We start from the raw sequence: 19,666 nt of genomic DNA, 5'->3' as shown, positions 1-19,666 counted from the left end.
TGCTAATTTATGGACACACGTAAGATAAGAAAGTACAGGCAGAGTATAAAACAAAACCTTCCCTACAGAATAAATCACAAAGTCTCAAAAAGTTACCAGGGCACAGATGCACAGAGAACTCCCTTAAGATTAAGGCTTCCCCTGAGAATATGATTCCAGCCAGGGTGGCTCATGGTTCTTTATAAATATTCACCATTCTGGGAATCCAACGGGATTTCCATCCCCAGGTTTGTGTCCACCACTCTGAAGAAGTGTCCTCCTTTTCTCTCCTTTCAATGGATAATCATAATTAAGTGAAATAGAGTGCTAAGACCTAAGAACGTTCATGAACTTTGGAAGGTTGAAGATACTCAGCAAAATTTTTTAAAATCTTAAAATTAGATGCTAGACATGAAGAATTCCTTATGAAAAAGTTTTAAAACAACCAATGTTTAAATGAACTAAGAAGAGGTTAGGAGAGGAAATAGGTTACAGTGTAAGAAATATTGCATCTATTATCAGAGGTGTTGGGTTCAAATCCTGGCTCTGCCACTTACTATCTGTTACATTGGGCAAATGACTTAACTTCTCTGTGCTTTGGTTTCCTCACCTGTTAAACTAGGGCATCGAAATTAGAAAATCACTTATCATCCTATCCAAGTCTAAATCTATGGATCTCCTTCTCTTTTAAGTCCTTGAAAAACAAGAGAATTTCATGTGTCACTTATGGTTCAGAAGGGCCTGTTGGAGTCAGGTGATAAACTATGCATCCTTCCCATGTGTCTTTCAAATTTGATTCTACTTTTAAAGAAAATCTCAAAAGGTTAGATGGTAGACTTTGGTTGAATGGAATGGTGGGTAGTCTATTATTAAGAGCTGTCCAATAAAGGAATGGCCTTCTTTATAAAGGGCAAAAGGGGCAAAAATAAGCATTTTATATGTGCCAGATACTGTGCTAGGCACTTTTACAAAAATTATCTTATTTGATTCTCATGACAACCCAGCAAGGTAGGTGCTGTTATTATACTGATTTTAGAGTTGAGGTAAGCACAGAGGTTAAGTGCCTTTCCCAGGGTCATAGAGTTTCTAAGTGTCTGAGGCTATATTTGAACTCAGGTCTCCCTGACTCTAGGCTTAACTTTCTATACTAGGTGCCATCTAGGTTGCCTGAAGCTATTATCCATTTCATTCATAGGCTCAAGAGATTATCATGAGGCATCAGGTTCAAATGAGTGAACTGAAACTCAGAGAAGGGAAGGACCTTACCCAATGCCAATACAGACAGTAAGTATCTGAACCAGAGTTAAAATCTAGGTCTTCTGGGGATTCATTCCAGCGAACTTTCCTCAAGAGAACCAAAGATCACAGAACCTGAGAGGCAGGGAGAAAGCTTAGATATGCCACCCAAAAAAAATCTGTATCAGAACAGGAATCACCTAAATGGTCAGTCCCTGTTAAGTGGTCATCCATATTGTTTGAAGGTCACCAGTAAAGAGAGATCTACTCTCTCTTTGAAGGAAGCACATTTCACTTTTGGACAGCTCTAACTGTTAGGAAGTTTTTCTTCATTTTCAAGCTAAAACTTCCTGTTTACACTTTGCACCTGTTGCCTCTAGCTCTGCCCTCTGCAGCCAAGGGAAAACAAAAATGAAAACAAAAACAATCCCTTTCCTATATAACAATTCTTCAAATATTTAAATCTGTAAGAGTAAGCTAGAAGGGACCTCAAAGTTTATCTAGTCCAACCAAACACCATAAGGATTAAAAATGCAGAAATTCTTAGGTCTTTTAAAGCTGTTAATTTTTACAATGTTGTTGAAGAATGAGACATACAGTGTCAGACAAGGCTAATGTGGGAATACATTTTTCTTAACCACGTAAGAGGTTTTTTGTTTCTTGTAACTATATTACAAGTCATATTAACTATTTTGTCAACTATGATAAGAATTTTTTTTTTTTGCCTTTTTCTTCAGGGTGGAGGAGATAAAAATAAATACTTGTTCATTTTAAAATTAAAAAATAATAAATTAAAATGAGGAAATTCTAGACAAGGTAAATGACTTGTTCAAGGTTATACAGGAACTAAGCAGCAGCCTCAGCATTCAAATACAGGTTCTCTGATCCCAAATCCATCATTCCTTCCACACCATGTAGCTGCCTGATGGTTGACATATCCTATCCAATGCTTTACATTGTCAGGGGAAAAATCCCTACTTCCTTCAATCACTATCTATGTGATATGCTGCCAATTCCCTGATAGTCATCTAGCAGGTATCCTATAGTTTTTCTCCCCCAAAATGCGATACCCAGAATTAGATATACCCCTTTAGGTATCAGAACAGCTAAGTGACACAGTGGATAGTGTTAGGCCTGTAGTTAAGAAGACGCATCTTCTTGAGTTCAAATCTGGCCTCAGATACTCAAAGAGCTATGTGATTTTTGGCAAGCAACTTAATGCTTTTTGCTTGTTTTCTAATCTGCAAAATGATCTAGAGAAGGAAATAGCAAACCATTCCAGTATCTTTGCCAAGAAAACCCCAGATGGGGCCACAAAGAGTTGGACAAGATTGAAATGATTGAATAACAAAAACAACAAACTTTATATGTTATTTTAGTTACATGCATATCTTCCAGATGTTTAAAATATCAGCTTATCCTTCATACTAGAAGGATAAAAAATCATCCCAAGCTACATTTTCCTATTGTGTCTAAAATCAGAAAGTTGTGGTGAGGATATTAGTAGACACTAAATGGCATTCCCATCTTCTCTGTGTCTCTCCCTTCATATAATACAGGGGATAAAAGACAAAGGGACCTTTTTTTATCTGGTTGAGGAGAGAAGAGACATAGAGGAAGGGAAAGAAGAAGAATTTCTGGGGGGAAAGAGCTTATTAATAAGTTTGAAGATAGAAGGCCAATTAGGAAGGCAAACAAAATGTTTCATAGGGGAGGCAAGGCAGTTCCAAAAGGGACTGAGTAATTGTGATGTACCACACACACACACACACACACACACACACACACACACACACACACATTTGGGAGGGGGGCAAGTAGGGAATGAGTATGTAGGACTTAATGCAGCTATGCAATAGTGATAAATGCACCCATAATGAATCAAAGGTATTTCTATTTTACTGTATTAAAACAAAACTTCTCTTTCTAGGACATCCTGCTACAAAAGAATTTTCTCTCCATAGTCATCATGTCTTATTATCCTAATGCCACTTCCTCTTCTTTGGTCTTCCTCTTGACTGGTGTTTCTGGGCTTGAAGATGCTCATGCCTGGATCTCTGTCCCTTTTTGCTGTCTCTACCTAACAGCTCTCTCTGGGAATGGCATGATCTTGTTTGTGATTATCACTGAACCAAGCCTCCATGAACCAATGTACTATTTCCTTTCCATGCTATCTACTACTGACATGGGCTTGTGTATTTCTACACTGGTCACTATGCTGGGCATATTCTGGTTCAACACCAGAGAGATAAGCTTCAATGCCTGTGTGGCCCAGACGTTCGTCATTCAACTTTTCACTGTGATGGAATCCTCAGTGCTTCTGGCCATGGCCTTTGATCGTTTTGTTGCCATCTGTAACCCCCTGAGATATGCCACCATCTTAACAGACTCTTGCATCATCAAAGTTTGGTTGGCAATGCTCTTTAGAGGAACAATAATACTAATGCCTCTGGCATTGCTCCTGAAACGCCTAGCTTTCTGTCGCAGCCGTGTACTACACCATTCCTATTGCTTCCATCCCGACATCATCCAGCTATCTTGTTCAGACAATAAGGTCAACAGTGTGCTTGGACTAACTGCCCTCATCATCACTGCAGGGGTGGACTCTGTCTTTATTCTGCTATCCTATGTTCTGATCATTAAGACTGTCCTAAGCATTGCCTCTCCAGAGGAGCGTCACAAGGCTTTTAGCACATGCATATCCCACATCGGTGCTGTAGCCATCTTCTACATTCCCCTAATCAGCTTGTGCTTTGTCCACAGATTTGGGAAATGGGCCCCTCCATATGTACATACACTCATGGCAAATATGTACCTACTCATTCCTCCTGTTATGAATCCCATTATCTATAGTGTGAAGACCAAGCAGATCCGCAAAGCCATTCGCAAAGTTCTCCTTCCCACAGGAAGCTAGGTTTGACACTAATTTCTCCCCCATATAACCAAAGGAGTTTCAGCTTCCAAGGTAATCAGGTGTATTTGCTCCACTGTGAATTCTCATTGACAAAGGGTTTTGGGAAAATACTATGTAATCTCTATTCTGAAGTGAGGTCTCAATGTAACACAGAGTAGAATGCTGTTAAATGTTTTTCTCCTGTTGTTGACAAGGCTATTTATTATAAGGGATGAACAAAGAAAAAATGGCCGAATAACAGGACTTAAAATAAAGATCTACACACAGAACGACAATAGCCAAAGTCAATATGTGTACTCTGGAATAAAGTCCAAACTCATTAATCTAACATTCAAAAACCAGCATTTAGCACAGTGCTGGAACATAGTAGGTATTTATTAAATGTTATTTGCATGACCAAATCATCCAATCTAGTAATGTAGTATGTCCTGTGTGAGGTCCATTAGGAAGGCACCAAAACCTGTCCTGGTTATATCCTTTTTGGCTTCTTATTCATATATGCTTGCTCTCTCTGTCTCTGTCTCTGCCTCTGTCTCTTCTGTCTCTCTCTCTCTCTAACACACACACACACACACACACACACACACATACACACACACCACATGTTGGATCTGGAGTCAGGAAAACCTAAGTTCACATACAGCCTAAGACATTTAGTAGTCGTATAAATCTGAGCAAGTCACTTAACCTTTGTGTGCCTCTGTTTCCTCAACTATAAGATATGGGTAATAATAACACTGACCTCCCAGGGCTGTTGTATCAAATGAGATAATATTTGTAAAATGCTAAGTGTAGTGCCTGGCATGAAACAGGTGCCTTATAAATGCCAATTTCTTTCCTTCCTCTGCCTACCACACAAGGTAGATCTTTATGAATTTTAAAGTGGTATTTAAATGTGACTTAATGATAAAACTACATATCATACAGTGAAACAAGAAATTGGGTCTGGTGTCAGAAGATTTGCTTCAAATCCCTTCATTGATATGTACTAGCTATCACTTAACTTTTCTTGGTTTTAATTTCCTCATAAGGTAAATGAGAGACATGAATCAATCAATTGATCAACAAGCATTTATTAAGAACCTTATTTGTGCTAGGACACAAAGACAAAAGTTTAAAATTCTCTGTCATGAAGGAACTTACATTCTTTTCTTTCTAATTATCAAGAATTTTTCTCCTTTCCACCTTGCTCCAACTGAAAGAAAAAAAGGAATGAAGGAAAGAAGAAAGGAAGGAAGGAAGGAAGGAAGGAAGGAAGGAAGGAAGGAAGGAAGGAAGGAAGGAAGGAAGGAAGGAAAGAACTGTTGTAGCACATAAGCATAGTTAAATAATATAAATTCCTACATTGGTAACATCTAAAAAGGTGGTTCTTATTCTGTGTGTTAGTTCATGATCTCTCCATCATGAGGTGGGCAGTATTCTTCATTATCAGCCCTCTGAAAACATGGTTAATTATGTATCAGATCATTTATTAATCATTAAACATTGATCAGAGTTCTTGTCTTACAGAACTATTCACTTTGACAATATCGATGTTACAGTATACAGTGCTCTAGTTCTGTTACTTCATTCTGCATCAGTTCATACAAATCTTTCCATATTTTTTGAAATCATCAGTTTCTTCATGTCTTACAAAATAATATAATTGCATTACATCTACATACCACAATTTGTTTAGACACTGACCAAATGACAAATATTTCCTTGGGTTCAAAGATTGTTGCCATCACCAAAAAGGAAGCTTGTATGAATATTTTGTGAAGTGGGACGCTTTCCCCTTTCTTTGATCTCTTCCCTCAAAGGTCTTACATTCTAAGGGGAAAGGAAAGAAATGCACATTTATGTAGTTCTTACTATATAAGAACAGTGTCGTGCACTGTGCTAAGAGCTTTATAAATATTATCTCATTTGATCCTCACAACAAAGCTGCTGCAAGGTAGGTGCTATAATTTTCTCCATTTTGTAGTAGAGGAAACTGAAATAGACGAAGGTTAAGTGACTTCCCCAGGTCACACAGCCACTAAGTGTCTAAAGTCAAATTTAAATTCAAGTCTTCCTGACTCTAGGCCCGGTGCTCTATCCACTACCACCTACCTGACCTTTAGTGAGAGAGACAAAATGTACATTTAACTGTATATGTGTCTGTGTATGTATATATGTGCATGTATATATACATATATAAAAATATATACTTTTAGATATGCATATTCAAATAAATACAAGGAATTTGGAAGAAATTGTTCCAGGAGGAGGAGCCAAGATACCCTCTATGTTGAAGGTAGCACTTTAGCTGAGACTTGAGGCAGAGATTCTGAGATGCAAAAGTGAGGGGTGAGTATACTCCACACATAGGGAACAGCCAGTACAAAACCTCAGAGACAAGAGATAGGGTGTACTCTATAAAGAATAGCAAGTATTCTAGTATGGCAAAATCATAGAATGTTTGGACAGAAGTAAATTATAAGAAGGCTGGAAAGGCAGCAAGGGACCAGACTATGAAAGACTTTAAATGATAAAGAAAAAACATATTTTGATCCTAGAGGTAACACAGAGCTACTGGAGTTTATTAATCAAGTGTTCAAGTGAGGTTACATGTGCTTTAGGAAAATAACTTCAGTAATTTTAAGGAAGATAGAGACAGAACAGCTGATTTAATTATGGACCGGATTTGATTGTGAGCTGAGTGAGGGCAACAAGTCGAGAATGACACAAAGATTACAAACTTAGGTGAGTTGAAAAATGGTAGTATCTGAAATAAGAATAAGGAATTTCATGAGAGAGATGAGTTTGGGGAGAAAAGAAGTTCAAATTTGGTTATGTTGAATTACAGATATCCATGGAACTTCTAGTTTGAACTAATCCTGACTGGCAGTTTTTTGATATATGACTGGAGCATGTCAAAAAGACTAGGGCTGGGTATATAAACCTGGGAGTAATCCATATAGATTGGCAATGCAACTCTTGGAAACCAGAGGTAATCAACTAAGAGTATATAAAGAAAAATAAGGAGGGAAGGGACAAGAACAAAGCCAATTAGTGAGTACGACATGGCAAAGGAAACCATGAAGGGCAGTCAGGCAGATAGGAGAGCAAGGAGGGAGCAGGGTCACAAAAATCCAGAGGCGAGAAAGTTTCTAGGAGAAGAAAGTGCTCACTAGTGTCAAATATTTCAAAGAGGTCAAGATGGATGGGGACTGAGAATAAATTATTACATTTGGCAATTAAGAGGTCATTGGTGTCTTTGGAGAGAGCAGATTCAGGTTAATGATGAGTTTAGAAACCATAATGCAGAGAGTTTGAAAGACAAGGAGAAGAGAAGAATTGGAGTCTTCTGTGTAGACGACTGCCTTGGTGGGTTTGCAATGCAGGGAAGGAGACATATAGGACAAGAGGTAAATGTAACACTAGGACCTAGTGAATATTTTTTTTTCCATTTTGGAATAGGGAGGATTTAGGCATGTTTGTAGGCAAAAGTAATTTGCAATAAGCCTAGAAAGATAGGTTGGAGCCAGATTTGTGAAGGGTTTTAAATGCAAAGCTAAGAGGTTTGCACTTTGTCCTAGAGGTAACAGGAAGACATCAATGTTTCTCAAACAGCTATGGTCTGACAATATCTGCAGCTGTTTTACATGCAGAATTTACATAGGATGGAGCAGAAAACAGACTTTCCTTATGTTGTTATCATGGTGGGATCAGAGAATATAAGATTTGGCCAATTGGACTCCTGAGCTAGGAAGTATTGATAAGACGTCAGGTCTATTGTTATTGGAAGTCCAATTAGAAGGTTATTTCAATAGTTCAGGCAAGAGGAGATGAAGACTTGGAATAAGGTGATGACTGTGTTAATAGGAATAAGAAGATGGATCTGAAAGTTGTGGGGTTTAAATCAACAAGACTTAGAATATTTGATTCCTGGGAAAATTGAAGAAAAGTTCATTAAAAAGACAATTGACAAACATATAGAAAGGAAAGCTGTGACTACAAAGGAGTGTAGCTTCATCAAGAACAGATTATGCCAAATTAACCTCATTTTCTTTTTTATTCATGGGATTACTAACAAGTAGATGATGTGAATATTGTAGATATATTTGACCTAGCTTTTGGCAAAAATTTTTATCCTATTTCTTATGTGTGTGTGAGAGAGAAGGTGGAGAGATACAATTAGATAGATTTGATTTGTTCAGATAGATAGAATTGATTGGATGACCAGATTAATTGTCAATAGTGGGAGGGAAAGAGGGAATAAGTATTTATATAGTGCCTACTATGTGCCAGGCTCTGTGCTAAGCACTTTTATAAATATTATCTTACTTGATCCTTATAACAGCCTTGATGGGTACTTGCTGTTATCTCCATTTTAGAATTGAGGAAACTGAGGCAAAGAAAGGTTAAATGACTTGACCAAGAAGCATCTGAGACTGAATTTGAACTGGAGTATTCCTGACTCCAGGATAGCACTCTATCTGGTTCAGTGTCAATGTGACAGGTTTCCAAAAGGATAATTACATTAAGGGCATTCTAAAAGGGTAAAATAAAGTACTATATAAATGCTTACATATCTATTAAGTAGTTATTTCAATTATTGTCCATTTTACAGATTAAAAAAAACTGAGGCTCAGAGAGGAGAATGACTTACCAAGTCTCACAAAAATTATAAGTACCAGTGCCAAAACCATAACCAAAGGCTTTGACTCAACATTTGAGTCCTATGGCATGAGCTTAAGGCCCTTCACCATCTTGGTTTCGTGCCTGTGGACATTCTCCAGATTATTACACATTACTATCCTTCCAGGACTCTATATTCTAAACAAACTTAATTGCTTGCTATTCTTTGTACGTGATATTCTACCTCCCTTCTCATTGACTTTGCACAGGCTATATATACCCATATACTTGGAAAGCAGTCCTTCCTCACCTCTGCTTTGTATCTCTAGCTCCTTCAAATACCAGTTCAAATATCACTTGCTTCAGGGGGTCACTTATGATTTCCTCAGTTGCTAGTGTTTTCATTCCAGCCATTACCTTCTATTCAATTTTCCGTATACATTTGTACCCAATAAAATGTAAGCTACTTGAGGAGTTGATGTGTTTTATTGTCTTTCCTTTGATAATTCCTGGAATATGATAGGTACTTAATAAATGCTTGTTGAATGGGCAAATGAATGTTAAGTTCCACTTTATCGTATTTGACCCACTTGCAATAAAAATCTTTTTTGAATCCTGTCAATCATTGTTAGCTATCCTCAGCTTTTGCCACTTGATAATTTGGAAAGCATGACATCTATGCTTTTAATAAAATTATTTATTAAAATGTTAAACTACACAAGGACAAATATTAATCCCCTGATCACTTCACTAGACACTTCCTTCCAAGTTCACATAAAATCTATTAATAATTACATTTTGCATCTGGCCATTTAACCAGTTTTGTACCTACTTAATTGTACAATCATCCAGTTCACATCTCTTCACCACTTTTGCCAGGATGGAATAAAATAATTTATGAAGCGCAAAATTTAGGCATGTAGCATTTATAGCATTTTCCTATATTATCAGTATGATAATCCTAAGAAAATTAGATTAATCTGGCATATATTGTCCTTGGTGAAGCCTTTTATTTTTTCTTTTGGAACCCCTACTAAGCTATTTTCTCACTTTCCAAGTAAAATTCTCATTTACTTGTATTTGTAGCCCTCAATGCTTCACACAGGGACTGGGACATAGTAACTGGCACATAGTATGCACATCATAAAGGCTTCTTCTTTTTTTCATTCCTACATTAATCCTTTCCTAGATGTCCACTTATCATCCCTTAAATAAGACAATCTAGAATTTCACCAAGAAATGAAGTCATGCTCATGGGCCTATAGTTTTTGTACTCCATTCTTGTCCTTTCTTAAAAATAAACATGGAGTTTGCCTTTCCTGAATCCTGAAGCATCTATCCTACCCTCTACAATTTTCCAAAGATCGCTTAATAGCTGTGTTTCCCTGATCAACCCATTGCAGTTGGACGAGGCTCAATTCCCACACCTGTAAAATAGGTTAGGGGATGAGTGATGGCAGCATAGTCATTCCTAACTTGTTCAATTTAAAAGGTTTTATGGGACTTTTGTTATAATTAATGTTAAAGTAGATTTTTTTTTAATTTTGTTTTACTTGTAAATGGCAAAGTGCTCTGCCTTAGCCTTTTTTAGAAGTAAATTTCTGGGGCAACCAGGTGGGGCAGTGGATAGAGTACTGGCCCTGAAGTCTGGAGGACTGAATTCAAATCCAGCCTCAGACCAAACACTTTACACTTATTAGCTGTGTGACCCTGGGCAAGTCACTTAACCCCAATTGCCTAAACAAAAGAGAGAGAGAGAGAGAGAAAGAAGAGAGAGAGAGAGAGAGAGAGAGAGAGAGAGAGAGAAGTAAATTTCCATTTTTCCAATACTTTATAGTTCCTGAATTACTCTACATGTTGTGTTATCTCACTTAATTCTAAAAACTGTTCTGAGTTCTGAGTTGCCACGGCCTGTATAGCATCATTGATTTCCTAAAAGATGACTAGAGAAATATGTGACTCCTTCAAAATCACTCAGTAAATTTACTGGCAGCTGATGCTATAATGGAGATCTACTGACTACCAGGCCATTTATCTTCCTCCTTCATTTGCTTTCTCTATTGAAATGGTTCCATCCTGAACTTCATCTATAAAATGATAATAATGTTTGTAGTTACCTAATTCATCATTTCATTCATTTACTTGAAAATCTTTGGATATATACATATTTTTTCCTTGTTGATTCTTCCACTGTAGTGTGAGTTCCTTGAGGGCAGGTTCCATATTTTTGTATTTCTTTGTATCCTCAGTGCTTATCAGAGTGCCTAGCACATAGTGCTTCACAAAATCTTTGACCAACTCAAAAACATTCATTAAAAGACACCTACAATGTAGACATTGGCATCTAGGTAGCACAGTTGTTAGAGTGCTGGTCTGGAATCAGGAGGACTTATCTTCCGAAGTCTGAATCTGTCCTCAGACATTTACTAACTGTGTGACCCTGGACAAATCACTTAACTCTGACTGCCTCAAAAATAAATAAATAAATAATTGAATGAATGAATTAATAAATAGATAAATAAATAAATGAAAGGAGCTGGAAAAGTAAATGACAAACCACTGCAGTGTCTTTGCCAAGAAAATCCAAAATGGAGTCACAAAGAGTCAGACACAACTGAAAAGACTGAACAATAACAACAGGATAGACACTCTGCTAGATACAGTGATATAGACAATTATAGTCCAGTCCTTTCCCTTAAGGAATTTATCAACCAGTAGGGGGAAGTTTAGACTAGAAGAGATTGCATAACTATAATAGAAGTTGTTCAGTTGTGTCCAACTCTTCATGACGACATTTGGGTTTTTCTTGGCAAAGATGCTGGAGTGGTTTGTCGTTTTCTTCTCCAGCTCATTTTACAGATGAGGAGCTGAGGCAAATAGGGGTAAGTGACTTGCCTAAGGTCACACAGTTAATGTCTGAACCCAGGAAGAAGACTTCAGACCCTGCACTTTATCCACTGAGACACCTAGCTGCCCAAGTGAATAATATAAGTTAGCCTATGTTAAATGTGGTTTAAAATAAACAAACAATAAAAGGTTATAGAAGATTATGGAAAAGGGAAATTTCTTCTACTTGTTATGATTGTGGTAGACACATAGAGGAAATGGTAGCTGAGTTAGACCTTGAGGAAAGGAAGGCTTGAGACAAATATACAGGTGGGAAAAGACCATTCCAAGGGGCAGCTAGGTGGTGCAGTGGATAGAGCACTGGCCCTGGATTCAGGAGGACCTGAGTTCAAATCCAGCCTCAGACACATAATACTAGCTGTGTGACCCTGGGCAAGTCATTTAACCCCAGTGCCTAGCTGGGGGGGGGGGAAGAAAAAAGGATGAGATTAAAAAAAAAAAAAAGAAAACTAAAGACCATTCCAGGATTGAGAGAGGGCATAACCCAGGATAATGGTAAAGGTCAGGGTGAGATTGAGTGGCAGGCCATTAAGTTTATCTGAACCACAGAATATGTGAAGGAATAAAGACTATGATATGTTTGAAAGGCACATTGTATCCAGAATGTGAAAGGCCTTGAATGCCCAGGTCAGTTTTTTATAGACAAGAGATAATGAAGGTTTTGTTTGTTTTTTAGCACTGGAGTGAAAAGGTTAGACATGCGGATTAAGATTATTTTGCCTGGTACAATGCCTTATGGCAGAGTAGGTGATTAATAAATGCTTGATGAATGAATAAGTGAGGAAAAATTTAGAAAAAATTAGAAGAAAGGGAATTATATAAGCTGCTAGAATGGGAGTTCTTAAATCTTGGGTTAATATATCCTTAACAGGTTCATAGATAGATTTGAAGAGATTTGTGAATGTGAATAGAGATTATCTTTTTATTTTCACTAACTTCTTTTTTTTTCCTTTTTGGTGAGGCAATCAGGGTTAAGTGACTTGCCCAGAGTCACACAGCTAGTAGATGTTAAGTGTCTGAGGCTGGATTTGAACTCAGGTCCTCCTGACCCCAAGGCCAGAGCTTTATCCACTGCACCACCTAGCTGCCCCTATTTTCACTAACTTCTAACAGTAATTTAATGATTCCTTCATTTATTTAAAAATATCATTATGACAAATGGTCCAGTAGTTTCACCAGACTGACAAAGAGGTCCATGATACAACAAAGGTTTAAAGCTCTTCTGTAAAGCAACTCTTTACTAGGCCATAAGTTCCTTGAAGACAATAGTTGTGTTTTATTATCTTTGCATATGTCCTCAGTACCGGTTATTGCTACATTTTTTAAAATCCAGAATTTCTAAAACAATAAAAAGCAGTGGTGGGGGAGGCAGAGAATAAGCATTTATGTAGTGCCTGCTACATGCCAGGAAAAGCGCGAAAATGTTTTTACAAATATTATCCTGTTTGATTCTCACAACAATCCTGTGAGGTAACTTCTATTATTATGTCCAGTTTACAGCTGAGAAAACTAAGGCAAACAGAGGTTATGTGACTTGCCCAGAATAACACAGCTAGTGAGTATCTGAGGCAGGATTTTAACTTATGTCTTTGTGACTCCAAACTCGATGCTCTAGCCACTGTTTCACAAGGTACGTCTAAGCAGAGAGAATAATTCCATGTAGAAAGCAGAACATAAAAAGGAGGGATTATATATAAAACTACAAATTTCTTTTATGTATAGCTTGGTTTTATACACACACACACACACACACACATGTTTATCTCTCATATATGTATATGCACTGTGCATTTATGCATGTGTGAGTATATACACATACAGTACTTATGTATAGATATGTAAAATTTCAACATGTTACTTTCAAAACTGTCCTGTTTATCTATCTTTAACTTTCTTCTGTGCCTGTTGAAGTGTACCAATGACCCTCTTTTTTCTTTTTTTAAGTAGATATATCACTACCTCTCCTCCCTAACAAACCCTTCAATGAGAAAATATATATATATATATACGTATGTATGTATGTATCTATGTATCTATCTATGTATCTATCTATGTATCTATCTATCTATCTATATGTATGTATGTATGTATCTATATATACACATGTATAAAACTATCCTTGTAACAAATTAGCAAATCAAAAACCAATGTGTCATTTTGCATTTTAAGTCATTCATCCCTCTATCTGGAGGGAATTGGAATGCTTCCTCATGAGTCCTCTGGAATTATGGTTTATCATTTCATTGAACAGAGTCATAAGTCTTTCAACACTCTTTTTCCTTACAAGGTTGTTAGGGTATCATTATTTTTCTCCCCTGGTTCTTCTTATTTCTCTTTGCTTTGGATCATACATGTCTCCCTAAGTTTCTCTGAAATGATTCCTTTCAAAATTTCTTATATCACTATAAGGCTCCATTACATTCACATACCATAGCTTGTTTAGCCATGCCACAATTGATGGATACTTTCCAGCTCTTTATAACAATAGAAAAAGCTGCTGTAAATATTGTTTGACCACATGGATCCTTTTGCTCTTCCATCTCTTTCATATATAGGCCTAGAAGCTGTATCAGGATATTAATGAATATGCATATTTTAGAGATTTTTTTTTCCAAATTGCTTTACTAAATATATGAACCTACATATTCTAGTTCTACACATGAGTGGGCCTACCTTCCTGCTGTGCCTCCAACGATTGTAATTTTCCTTTTTATGTGTGTGATTTTTGCAAATTTCAGAAATATTTTCATATGTATTTCTCTAATTATTAATAATTTAGATAATTGTCTTATATGTCTGAAAATAACTTGAATCTCTTCCTTTGAGAACTAGATGTTCTTATTCTTTGACCATTTATTGGTGAAGTTCAATGGATGTTGTAGGCACTTAATAAATGTTAGTTAAACTCTAATATTTACTAGCTATGTGCCCTTAGCTAGTAAAGTGAGGTATAGTAGACACAATACTGGACTTGGAATCAAGAGATGTGGAGTTAAATCTATGTGACTGTGAGCAAGTCATTTAACCTCAGGTCCTTTGTCTATAAAATAAGGCTAATATTATTTATGCTGTATACCTCTTAGGATGTTTATGAATAAAGTCCTCTAAATTTAAAAGTGCTATTTAAATATGTGTTATTGCCAACAAGAGAATAGATGGATAGATGGATGGTTGGATAACCTGAGCAAAGTCTGATTGTCAGTAAGATCAATATATTATGGTGTTTGACCAATTAATTTTACTCCAAGAGACAGAAAAATAGGAAGTGTTATTTAATAAAAAGAAAACAAGAAAGGAAAAAAAACAGAATAGTCATTCTAAATCCATACTCTAGACTTCAAACCTCGTGTAATAATATAGTACAATAATAATAATAATATTACATAATAATAACAATATACACACAATTTAGAGTTCATACATTTAGCACTAGAAGGGAACAATGGGTCATATCCCTCTTGTTTTATAGATGTGGAAATTGAAGCCAAAAGATTAAGTGATTTGCCTGAGGTTACATAGGTTCCAAATGACAGGGCCAGCATTCAAACCCTTGTTCTTCAGCTCCTACATTCCCCACTTCAACTAACTATATAGCTCAGCTCCTTGAGTTCAGAGGACACATCACATTTCCTCACAATAATCACAGCACCTTGAACACAACAGGTTTTCAGGAGATATTTGCTGATTGAAATTTGGAGGCATTTCAGTAGAAAAGGTCAGCTGTGACTTTTACAGAGTGGCGTTTGTCAAAAATGGTTATTTGCTAATATGAAGGAAGATTGTTGAATGAAAATCTGGAAACAGGAAAGAAAAATATGAGCAATTTAATTTTTAACAAATCACACATTATAACTACTTGCCTGTCCTGTATGGCACAGATTGACTAAGAAATTGATTACTCTGGTAATGTCACATTGTCTTTTACGGAGTGAAGCTAAACCAAGTGAAACTGACATATATTTTTTTATTCTCCATCTCACTTTGAGATATTGCTGATGCCTTACTGAGCAGGTGAGTTGAATTCTGTTGTCCCCCAAATAAATGAAAAAAAGTTCATCTTAATTGATTGGACACAGCATATTTGAATTTTTCCCATAAAGAGTAGAACTGAAGGGTTTGAATCCTTAGTCACACCTAGGACCCTTTTGGAAGTAGGACTTTGAGCACTGCTCTACGGATTTGCTTGGTCTTCACACTATAGATGATTGGATTCATCACTGGGGGTATGAGCAGGTAAGCATTGGCGATGAGTGTGTGCACATAAGGAGGGGCTTGCTTCCCAAACCGGTGGACAAAGGACAAGCTGATAAGAGGGATGTAAAAGATAGCAACAGCTCCAATGTGGGAGATGCAAGTGCTGAAAGCCTTGTGCCGCTCCATGGGAGACGCAATACTGAGAACAGTTTTAATGATCAAGACATAGGAGAGGAGAATAAATATGGAATCCACCCCAGCAGTGCTGATCAAGGCAGCTAATCCTACTGCGCTGTTAATTTTGGTATCTGTACATGACAGCTTCATCACATCAGGGTGGAAGCAATAAGAGTGATGGAGCACACGGCTGTGGCAGTAGGACAGGCGTTTAAGAAGAAGGACCATTGGCATAAGTATGATTGTCCCCCGTGTGACAATTGCCACTCCAATTTGGGCAATTCTGGATTCTGTTAAAATGATGGCATATTGCAATGGGTTAGAGATGGCCACAAAGCGATCAAAGGCCATAGCCAAGAGTACTGAGGACTCCATGACTGTGAAGAGTTGAATGAAGAACATCTGGGCCAGGCAGGCATTAAAACTGATCTCTCTGGCATTGAACCAAAATATGCCTAGCATGGTGACCAGGGTAGAGATAGACAAACCCAAATCTGTGGTAGACAACATGGAGAGAAAATAGTACATGGGCTCATGGAGGCTTGGTTCAGTGATGATGACAAAGAGGATCATGCTATTCCCTGAAAGGGCAGTTACATAAAGACAACAAAAAGGAATGGAGATCCAGCTGTGAAAGGATTCCAGTCCAGGAACACCAGTGAGAAAGAAGGTGAGGGAAGAAGTGGTGTTAATAAAAGGTGGCATATTGAGCAGAAGAGGCAAAACTCCCCGCTGAAATTTCAAATCCTGAAGGAAAAAAAGAGAGAAACTATTCACCTACAATGCAAGTGGTCCCATGTGATGATCCTGGAGTATTCAAAAAAAGAGAAAATAAAGTGCTTGTCCTTGTTCTGCTCTCAATTAAGCTTCCCAAAAAGTCCAGCATGCCTTGTAGAGAAGTTGCTGGCAATTGTTCAGAAATGAAAGAGTTTTTAGGAAGAAATCTTAGTCTTTCTTTGAAAGAGTTCCATGTGGTGAAGAACAGCAGTACAACAAACTATGCCTACTATCCCAAAACCTGTGTTCTTTCTCCACAAACCTGACAAGATATTCATCATCATACAGAGAATATGCATCAGCAGCAAGACTTGGAACCAGATCTTTTTCTGGATTCCAAGCTAGCTCTCTATCTCCTATACAACACTACCTGTCATGGCTCTTCATAAGGATCACAAAGCTTTCGCCTCTCACCAAAACTCTACTCCCACCTCTCACCAAGTTCTCTACATCCCACTTGAGTTGAGATCCCAAGGCAGAATATGGGACTATGGTCAGAGTCTCATATATTGGCTGAGCCCAGTAAGAGGAAAAAATCACATTTCCCATGCACTTTATTCAGAATTATCACCTCCCTCTCAGTCTTCATTATGGTGCACATTGTTAGTCATATTAATCATGACCAGCTTTGCCCTAGGTTGAGTCAATAAGGAATCTCACAATGGAAATTCAACGTAAGAACGCCAACCAAAGAATAGGTGGATCATGGACCTCACCTGAGCCAATCCAAGATCCCAGCTCATTCTATTTCTACCTTAAAGGGAGTAAGTTTGCTTAGTGGATAAAGTGCTGAACTTCAAGTCAGACAAACCAGAGGGTGAATCATCTCAGATGCTTATCAGTTATGTATTCATGGGTTAGTAATTTAGCCTCTTTCACCCTAAATTTGCTCATTTTAAAGTGGGGATAATAAGAGCATATACCTCATGAGGATGTTGTGAGATAACATATGTGAAGTGGTTTGCAAACCTCAAAATGCCATATAAATGCCAGCTATTATTACCTTTTCTACACTTTATTTTAGATATATTTTAGCATGTTATGGTACATACCCATAACACAAATACTCAATAACTAATGCATATGTACATCTAATACTCAGGGATACTCAATATGGCAAAAACTATGATGATTAAAAATTTACTTCTCCCCTATAGCATTTTCTCCTTTCCTCCTAATGCTTTTAATTAACCTCCATCCCAACAGAAGGGGCTGTTCAGTATTTTCCAGGCCATTTGGTACATAATGTCTGTCAGAGAGAATTATTCCTGAGCATTACCAATTGCAGATCATCCATGAGCAGCTTATAACATCTTAACTATCCACTATCTCAATTGACAAAAAGTAGAGGAAAACAAGACTTATTCCAGTCTTCTCTCTCCTGTAGCTGCTTTTATAGACAAACAAGGAGAATTTGGAGATTTTTAATGAGGACTTCAAGCCACATGGATAGCAAGGCCAGAAAGGATTGAGCAGAAGAGTAATATAAGCCTTTCTAATCTTGGCAATCATAAATTCTGTGCCTTTATTTGCTTTCTTAATTTCTTGATAAAGTTTGTACCCCAGCCAGGTCTCTGTAAGATTAATTGTTGAAAACTAGTCATTACTCACTAGCCCAGGTAGTTGAGAGTATTCCAGAGGATCAGGTAAGAATAGTATTATTGAAGCCAGGAGGATAGTACCACAGTGGATTGAGGCTGTCAGAGAGTTAGGGAGTGGAAAGGTCACTGGAATTCAAGGTTTAAGGCTCATCTCTGACTCTTATAAGCTGTGTGACTATAGGCAAGACAATTTACCTTTCTCAGTCTGATTCCTCTGTCAAATAAGGGTAGTAAGATTTATAATACTAATATCTCAGGGCTATTGTGAGTAAAGTCTTTTATAAATGCTAAAGCATATATGTGTGTATATATATATATATATATATATACATATGTATGTGTGTGTATACGTATATAGATATAGATATACGTACACATATATACATGTATATATGATGGGGTGCTAATGATGGATCCATAAAAGGAAAAGCCCCTGAACTTTTCCAAAAATTTCAGGAACCCAGCCCCTGAACCCAGATCCCTGGCTTTTGCCTGAGGCAATTGACCCATCTCAGTCAACCATCCTTTTAACTGCCCTTTCACTTACCTCCTTCCATTGTCTACCCCCGACCCCTCCCCAGGCTACTTGCCACTCCTAGATCCCATCCAGATTTTTTCAGTCTTTTTTCTGTACAAAAATATCAGTCCTGTGAAAAGTAAGAAATAATTATATTTCCATATAAGGAAATTGAAAGGAAAGTACCTTTGGGTCAGAAACCAGCTGAAACTCGTTGTTTGATTAAAGAAGCTGGAAGGAGGACAAAGGTTAAGCTTCACTTAGATTGTGCACGCTTGAAACTTACCTAGGGGAACATGTGGTGGGTATTTCAGGAAGTCTGTGACTTGTGCTGACCTCTACCTATGAAAGTCAGCTAGGAGGGACTTGTGACCAGAAATAGGAATATAAGGTTTGTTCTTGCTTCTGCAGGGTGTGTGTGCTCATCTCAAGTTCCACACCTGCTTCTTTAGGGAACCATATTAAAGGTTTCACTGTTTCACTCAACCTGAGTCTAACTAACTTATTGTGCCTATTTGGGCACTAGAGGTTATTTCCAACTGTCCCCATCCTCATCAAACGTACAGATTCCTTAGGAATCCTGCCCACTTCTATTGGTGACACAATAAATCTTGTTTCTTACTGAAAGAAGGCTTGAGTTGTCAGATTCTTTTAAGGCAGACTCCTGCCCTGTACCCTTCCTTACATTTCAGGGTTCCTAGCACCCCTCGACCTCATTTTACATATATATATATATATATATATACACACACACACATG

General features: G+C 37.5%; 2 protein-coding genes across 2 annotated transcripts; one reads left to right on the top strand and one right to left on the bottom strand.

The window, feature by feature from the left end:
* Positions 1–3,184: 3,184 nt before the first annotated feature.
* On the top strand, positions 3,185–4,129 carry LOC110195236 (olfactory receptor OR51C1-like). Its single transcript, XM_020967883.1, has one exon. The coding sequence runs from the start codon at positions 3,185–3,187 to the stop codon at positions 4,127–4,129; it is 945 nt and encodes a 314-aa protein (XP_020823542.1).
* An 11,646-nt stretch (positions 4,130–15,775) lies between these two features.
* On the bottom strand, positions 15,776–16,732 carry LOC110195199 (olfactory receptor OR51C1-like). The gene has a single exon (XM_020967825.2). The coding sequence runs from the start codon at positions 16,715–16,717 to the stop codon at positions 15,776–15,778; it is 942 nt and encodes a 313-aa protein (XP_020823484.1). The 5' UTR covers positions 16,718–16,732.
* Between the last annotated feature and the right edge of the window lie 2,934 nt (positions 16,733–19,666).

Source organism: Phascolarctos cinereus, unplaced genomic scaffold (assembly GCF_003287225.1).
Source record: "Phascolarctos cinereus isolate Bilbo 61053 unplaced genomic scaffold, phaCin_HiC Scaffold_726;HRSCAF=1367, whole genome shotgun sequence".
In the NCBI taxonomy this organism is placed as follows: domain Eukaryota; kingdom Metazoa; phylum Chordata; class Mammalia; order Diprotodontia; family Phascolarctidae; genus Phascolarctos; species Phascolarctos cinereus.
The sequence above is the reverse complement of the archived record's forward strand: the minus strand, read 5'-3'. Positions and strand labels throughout refer to the sequence as shown.

Bases quoted from the DNA above. Each gene is read 5' to 3' on its own strand.
- LOC110195236 (XM_020967883.1), top strand. From the start codon at position 3,185: ATGTCTTATTATCCTAATGCCACTTCCTCTTCTTTGGTCTTCCTCTTG.
- LOC110195199 (XM_020967825.2), bottom strand. From the start codon at position 16,717: ATGCCACCTTTTATTAACACCACTTCTTCCCTCACCTTCTTTCTCACT.